At 36.0% G+C, this 7,949-nt stretch overlaps 1 protein-coding gene across 1 annotated transcript; it reads right to left on the bottom strand.

Moving 5' to 3' along the window:
• Positions 1 to 2,909: 2,909 nt before the first annotated feature.
• On the bottom strand, positions 2,910 to 7,677 carry LOC103444422 (protein trichome birefringence-like 39). The gene is made up of 5 exons (XM_008383347.4): positions 6,801 to 7,677; positions 6,456 to 6,627; positions 4,255 to 4,430; positions 3,922 to 4,080; positions 2,910 to 3,392 (listed from the first exon to the last, which is right to left on the bottom strand). Exons 1-5 carry the CDS (start codon positions 7,118 to 7,120, stop codon positions 3,104 to 3,106), a joined length of 1,116 nt encoding a protein of 371 aa, XP_008381569.1. The 5' UTR covers positions 7,121 to 7,677; the 3' UTR covers positions 2,910 to 3,103.
• Between the last annotated feature and the right edge of the window lie 272 nt (positions 7,678 to 7,949).

The raw sequence follows: 7,949 nt of genomic DNA, 5'->3' as shown, positions 1-7,949 counted from the left end.
ATTAAATATAAATAGTACCTGATGAAAATAGATCGCATGATATACGATAAACGGTCACAATTTGAGGATCACATGAATCCTCACAAAGAGAATCCGGAGAGGATCCTCCTGGAACATTTTAACGTCTGCTGACACGTGGGAGAGCCTCCAGCTGCCACGGAGGTCAAATTCCTCAGTTTGAAAAACACTTGGCATGTGTGTTGAATTCGGATCGCGCGCTTCATTACATCCTACGTCCTTAACTACTTATCAGTTCATTTAGCTATCTATGTACCAACCAAATGCATGCAGTTAGAGATGATACTTCAAGTGAATTCATGCATTTAGATATGATACTTCAAGTGAATGCTTGCTTCTTACTCTATGGAGGAATAGATCGGATATGTAAGTTAGAATTTTTATATTCTTCGTCTTAAGAAATTTGTCTTCATATAATAATAATTGTCAATAAAACTTCTGTCACCCTTTTATGTACTAGGTATTTGAGACAAAATGCTTTTTCATTAAATATAACTAAAGTAAAAAAAAAAAAATACCCGTAATTACACCTCTATTTCATAAAGAAGTTTTTTTTTTTCTGTATACTTGTCCGAGTTTGGCCAAATATTTTGAAAGTTGGTATGGAGAAGTTTGATTCGGTGAGAATTGAAATGACCACGTCCAGTATGAACTATGAATAACTCAGATTTTGGTTGACAACACTTATCACCAAACTATAACAGTTGATGTTTAGGGGTTTTAACTATTAACTTCTCAAAGCATCTTTGAAATTTCATCTCAAGGAAAATGGATTCTATTTATGTTATCATTCCTCCCCTCTTGGTATATATGCATAAGAAATGCTAGCAACTTTTACATTTTGAACCTAATTCTCATTTTAATGGATAACATGTGTCATCATTCTCGTTTAACCTAAAAGTATTTAGATTCCAATAAATATTGAAGAATCACTAAACCGATATCATGAAACTCGTTGAACACTATAAAAGAATATGAAACCCATGAAGGATTTTTTTTTTATAATTATTTTAGCCGTTGGATTAAATTTGAATCATTAATTTTTTTTTACCCATTGGATTTGATCATATTATATATTAACAGTTGATTCAATGAATTTATAAATATAAACCAAGGGGGACTTTCGGCTTAAATTTGGCCCAAAATGAGTTTTGGGTTAAAAATCATATTTGGCCCAAGGGTTGGAGTAAGTTGTGGTAGTTTTTTTTTTATTTTGGAACAAACGATATTATCTACACTAAGAGAGTGAGGAAGTAGATTAAACTTCACAATGGGCTAGCAATAATGTGATTTAAATTCACATTTGGCGAGAGTCGAACCTAAGACCTCTCACTTACCAGTGAAGAAGAATACCACTAGATCGTAGTACTAAGTGGCTTAATCCATATCAATTCCAAAACAAAAATGTAGTCCCCAAATGGAAGGTTTTAGAACCTAAAATTTGAGTTTACTCCAAGTGTTGAAATAGGTCTTAGTGAACAAATGGAGGTGGCCCTTTACCATAGTTTGCATGACGGCGTGGGTTGAAACCCTGTTGGTGGCTAGTCTAATAAAATTTGTCATTTGACAAAAAAATAAAATAAAATAAAGGGTCTTAGTTAAGGATGGGCAAAATACCCATGGGTTTGGGTAACCGCGGTTACCCGTCCATTTAAAGTTCACTGTTACGGTTACCCGTCCATTTAAAGTTCACTGTTACGGTTATGGGTAACTGTTTAGACGAACAAATGGTTATGGGTATAACCGTTTATCCGTGAAATTTAAATGGATGATTATGGGTATTACCCGCGGTTATAATGGGTATCCATCGGTTATGGGTATTACCTGCGGTTATAATGGATATCCATTTACCTATTTAATTTAATATATGTAAAATAAAAGTTATTAAAAACCCTAAATTTTCAATCTCTCCTCCAGACTCAGAGTCTCAGACACTCGGTCCCCCACTCATCTCTCCCTCCTCGTTGCCCTCTCTCCCATCTCCGTCGCAAAGCACAAAAATAATAGGGAAATGCTTATAGAAAGATCAAATGGTTGGATAATGTGTCCAATGTGCTTGACATGCCCATCAGTTTGAATCGAAAATCGGAAAGATTATGCAGAGAGTAATATATGTAACTTTGTGGTCCAACTGCTGTGTATGCCCATCAGACGGTACTGCTTTGCACGGTTGCAAACTATTATTTTTGTAAGATTGTTTTTGTGCTTGGGTGTAGTAGAAGAATATTGTTCGTAAACTATTATTTCAATTATTGGAATTGTATGAGAACTTAAATGATTAAAATAGGGAAATGCATGCTAAAATGTACGTAAAATGGTGTTTAATTGTTAGAAAATGAAAATTATGACAAATTTTTCTTTTGTAATTTTCAAGTTGTTAAAAAAAAAAACATGTAGACGGGTGAAAAAGGGGTAAATGGGTAAAAAAAGGATAAACAGGTTCAAAAACGGGTAAATGGTTATGGTTAAATGGATAAACGGTTATAGTTAAATGGGTACATGGTTATGGGTATGATTAACCGTTTATAAACGGTTATGGGTATTTGTACAACCGTTTATGCAATTACCCAACGGGTAAACGGTTATGCGGGTATAAATATAAACGGTTATGGGTAAATAACCATGGTTACTCACCCTCCATAATCATTGCACATCCCTAGTCCTAGTGAACAAATGACTAATTCATAATTACAATTTTGATTCTTACCAAAAAGAAGCACAAACGGGTATTGGCCCAGTTTATCTTACCTGTCGAGTTCTAATCCAAATAAACCATATAGCTCACAAGCGAGAAGCAATTTGGTTCAGAAAGTACGTAACAGATGCTGCAAGCTCAGTTCAATCACCAATTTGTTTTTCTAATTTGAGGGAAGTTTCTACGATTCAAGAGATCAATTAAACTGTATTCATATACAATTGAATCACGACCGAAGAACACTCTTATTGCTCAAATGCATGCGCAAGTAAAATGCAAAAACAAAACAAGGAAAAGAAAAACCCTACCTTTTCCTGAAACAATGAGAGTTTCTTTCAAGAATGAATGACTAATTAAATACAACAATGTTCCTAATGGTTGTTAATATTTTCAAGCAAATAGAGCAGCATAGAGGAGCTGGTTCCAAGTATCCGGCAGGCCGGGAAGGCACCAGTGGCTGCAGTCCGTGCCGTGCTCGCTGCTGTACTTGGATGGGTGTGCGTCTTTGCGGATTTGGGAGAGAAATGTGATGTCGAGAAGATAGACTGGTTTCTTAATCCTAGCCAACACTTTGTTGACTACAACCCAAGACAAAGGTACTCCTGCTGGATACTTCCTCCCAAAGTATGGTTGTACTTCACTTGCGCATGATCTTGTTGGCTGATTCCAATCCCTTCCCCTAATTATTTCACAAACAAATAAGATTCAATTAATTCCCACTTAATCACTTATTGTTTATTTTCACAAAGCAAAATATAGGATAATAAAAAGGATTTGGGTTTTAAAAAACATAATAATCACAATTTGACATCTGCATCACACAAATAGAAAAGTTTATGCGCACTGGATAATTAATCGTTACATATCCTTAAAACAGTTTTCTTCTATGCAAAAATGGACCGTGTGCATGGGTTGTGCATGACCCAAAGAGCAACTCGACCTACACACATGACGATATTGCAATTGAATATCAACATTGTGGCAACGACATTCATATTCAATAGATATTATTGATATGATGTCGATATTGTTGATTTTGTAACAATACGTCAATATAACGTTATTAGAATATTTAGTTGCAACATATCGTCGTCCACGTCATCCGAGTCACTTGTCCAAATCATGTGGGCGATCCACATGCGCAGGGGAGAAAAACTCATCTTCAAAAACAATAGAACAGAAAGGAGATTGAAGATGGAATTACTCACAGGTAATGGGTAGGAGAAATGCCTTGGAAGAAGACCTTGGTTTTGGAAGGATCGACATTTCGGTCGACCCATCTGGCCCAAGTTGTCATTCCTTTGTAAAATGCGATCAGACGGTTCATATCTTTGTACAATTTACCCCTTTCTTCAAGATAGTCCCATCTGCAGCAGGCAGCAGGCAGCAGGCGCCTCAAATATTATTGTCACCCTCTTCGTACGTTAATAAAAACAACAAAACAGTGCATGTGATATACAACAACAAAACAGTGCATGTGAACTATATAATATATATATATATATACACATATACATATACATATACATATATATACGTACGGCTGTGCTCTTCCAGTGTGAGTCCACCAGTGCCACGTGTCGAAGATCAACATGTCCATGCCTCTCCATGCGTTGCCATCCGTAATTGAGTCAAGCTTCAACACTCGTCCAACCTTCTCGTTGACAAGATCTACCAAGTATGGTGTGCGATACAGCAGTATTTGTACTCCATAGTCCTGCAGTCCAACAAAAATATTACTTTTTAAAAACAAAATTACAATTTTTTTTTGTTTTTTAATTTGTGAAATTATCAAAGTTAAATACTATACTATATATATCTAGCTCAATACTTGAAAATAATAGTGAAAGCTGTTAGGTGGTCCAACATAGTGAAAACATTTGTGCGCACTCAATTGTTATTAGTTTTATAAGTGATGCTTATTCTTTCTGTCATACGATGAAGATAGGATTAGGCCATACATTGGAGTGCGGACTAACTAAACATCAAACTCAACACAAATATAATACGTCATCGTTATTTATGTGAGTTGAATTTAAAATTTCTCATTTACAAGTGCCGAAATATACTATTAAATTGTAATACTAGTTAATTAAAAAAACTTATAATTAAGTAAATAAAGAGTATTCATCTCTGCACCTACAGTCGCGGACTCACAAAGTCTGCCTACCTCCAAAAGTCCATTTTTAATACAAGGATAATATTGTTGAAGACTAAATGAATAAAATTACAGATCTAAGAACAAATACAAGTTTTCATTTTGGCTTAATGATTGGTTAAGTGGGTCATCCTATGATGAGAGTGTCGTGTCATATATGTTATATTAGCTAACTACATGTCTAAATTTGGAAAGACCATATGCCGCAAACGCAATGGATGGATGATTACCATCTTTGTCAATTAAGGCACTAGAATTGAGTGTTCCAAACTTCAATCTAACACAACTTTGAAAAGAATGGCAACTTTCAACGTATTCTTTTTTATTTTATTATATATATATATATATATAGAAAAATAAATCTAATTAAAGAGAGAAATCTCTAGTACAACCGTTCTTAGTACAATCAAATAGAAAAATATTTCTAGCAATGGTGGGTAAGAACCTATCACAAAAATGAGTGTCTTGTATTGAGTGGCCAACACTAGTAATGACATTGAACTATTTGTTTGTCTTTCTTATTTATTCATCAATAGGTTAGTTTGGTTCACATATAATCCAAACAATAATAAAATGTCATTACTAACTTAAAGTGGTGTTTCGTGTCAATAAAATAAAAACACGTATAAATTATGTTCATATATTCTTATGTCATTAATGAGGTCGCACTTGGTGCGATGGCAAGTGCCTTCGCCCATGAGCGGTAGGTCTCGGGTTCGAGACTTGGGAGCATCCTCTCCATAAATGGGGGTAAGGTTAGCCGACATTCACCTCTCCCAGACCCTGCGTAAAGCGGGAGCCTTGTGCACTGGGTACGACCTTTTTATTCTTATGTCATTAATACCGAATATCATGTGTCACATGTAAGTTGTTTTCAGCAATACATAGTCCTCCTATCATTATCATTTGAAATTTCCCCACAAATATACATAGCAAGCAAATTCAATTTTTGTTTTGTTTTGTTATTATTTTCATTTTTGTTGAGGCAGGAAAGAATAACCTCTGACGTAGCCTCCCTGCACAGTGAAAAGGCCTAATAACCACCCATCACGCTCCCCGTTTAAATGCTTTCACACACTCCACACACGCGCACACAACACAATTCCTATAGAAATCAACTCAATCAATCTCGCCACCTCTCATATGAATCATTTACTACTACTTACTACTAGTATAGCATGAATTACGGTTTCTTTTTTACAGTATACTAATCTATGTTACGCCATGATAATTAAACGGTTAAAACGTCACCATTAAAATCTAATCATTCAAATCCAGCTATTGTAGATTGTGATTGACTCAAGACTTATAAAACTCAATTTTCTTCCAAAAAAATTTTGAAGGGAAGAAAAAAACTTTAATTGCCTTTTCTTGAAAGCTAAAGAGTGCAAAAGGGACAAAACATGCAAAGCACTATTTCATCCAATGATTCTATTCAATTTCTAAAGTGATTTCAAACACACCCAAAAAAAAAAAAAAAACAAAAAACAAAAAAAACAAAAAAAAAGTAAAAACAAAAGCTTGAACAAGGAATTAACAAGTTGGAATTATCTATTTCCCAAAAAAAAAAAAAGTTAGAATTACCTGGAATGTGACTGAAGCTAAACCATCTTTCTTAACATATGAAGTCCTAGAATTTGGCACCCATGCATGAAGCATACATGTTAATGACACCCACTGATTGAAACTCAGTGAGTCTCCCACGAACATGATCTTCTTCCCCCTCCATTTCTCCAAGAAATACAACCCATTGAACCTGCAAAAACAAAAACAAAAACAGTATCTTCTTAACTCAATCATGACCGTTCATTTTCTGTACTAGTCAGAATTCACAATTGAGCTCAGCTTTGGTTAAGTTGAGTTCGCATTGCAACTACTGCCAGCTCGGCCCGTTGTACACCTCTCACGCTGAATTACCGAATTGAGTACCTGGGAAGGGCGCAGGAGAAGGGTTGCCATCGGTATTTGAGGAAAGCGGTGTCGGGACGGCCGTACTTTAAGCAGTCGAACTGCGGATCTACGAAGGGACAGGTGGAAGAGTAGTAGGGGGGTTTGGAAGAAGCATCGTAGACCCATGTACCGCGGAACCAGTTGCATTTTCCTGCGAGCTTTCTGGCCACTGAGCTGCTAGTACTGGTAGCAGAAGCAGACGGAAGAGCATTATTGTAGGAGGAATTGAATACCTGTGCTTTTGTTTGGTGGGAAACTAAAAACAGAGTAAAAAACAGAGCTCTGAACAGGAAACCCATTCCCTTGGGTTCCGATCCACAATTTTCAGTTTTTCGACTTTCAGGACAAGAAATCAGGAGGGAACAACAAAAAAGGACGAGGAGTGAGGCAAAAGGTTTCCGAAACGGCTTCTTATATAATGTATGAGAGAGAGAGAGGAGGAGAGAGAAAGAGAGAGGAGCCTTCACATGGAATGAGAGACAGACTGCACTTTCAATAATTTAATACTTTTTTTACAGGCAGGCAGGCATTGGGAAATCTTTGGTTGAGCTCTAGTCTTTGGAAGTGTGCATGTGGGGTTGATCCAACCTCATGTTTTACAAACTTTGGAATCATGGATTCTTATATAATGGGAAACAGTTTTCCTACCAAGAAAAGAAAGAGTGGGAATTACTTTTTCAAGGTAAATTTTGGTGGCTCATTCAACAACTATTTTCATATGGTGTGTGGTCAAAATATCAAATCTGCCGTCTAGGTCCAGGTTTATCCCGTACATAGTTTACTGATGTTCTTTGAAGGGAGAGGTTTTTCGTTTACTCGAAAAGCAACGCAATACACTACATTTTATAATATAAATAGAGAGGCATTATAAAACACATCGTAAATGGAGCACGTGAACTAAGTAGTCCACTTCTATCAACCAAGTGGTACACATAAAAATTTTTCCTTTGGAGGACAAAATACTTATGTTAATATGGTTGATTCAACCTTTCACTTAATTGGCAAGAGCCAACAAAATTCTTTGCCCGGACAATTGGACCAACAAAATACGCCTAGTTATTCCTCCTATCGTGTACCTAGCAAATCTCCTCACTGTGGCTTGAAGGGACATTTCAAAAATCAATGTTC

Source organism: Malus domestica, chromosome 09, assembly GCF_042453785.1.
Source record: "Malus domestica chromosome 09, GDT2T_hap1".
Lineage (NCBI taxonomy): Eukaryota > Viridiplantae > Streptophyta > Magnoliopsida > Rosales > Rosaceae > Malus > Malus domestica.
Note: the sequence above shows the minus strand (reverse complement) of the source record. Positions and strands in the feature narration are given on the sequence as shown.

What these genes read in the sequence shown, in the direction of transcription:
- LOC103444422 (XM_008383347.4), bottom strand. Translation starts at nt 7,120, where the DNA reads ATGGGTTTCCTGTTCAGAGCTCTGTTTTTTACTCTGTTTTTAGTTTCC. An exon ending in CACACTGGAAGAGCACAGCC is followed by an intron (nt 4,081 to 4,254) that starts GTACGTATATAT and finishes TGCCTGCTGCAG; the next exon opens with ATGGGACTATCTTGAAGAAA. An exon ending in ATTTCTCCTACCCATTACCT is followed by an intron (nt 3,393 to 3,921) that starts GTGAGTAATTCC and finishes TGAAATAATTAG; the next exon opens with GGGAAGGGATTGGAATCAGC.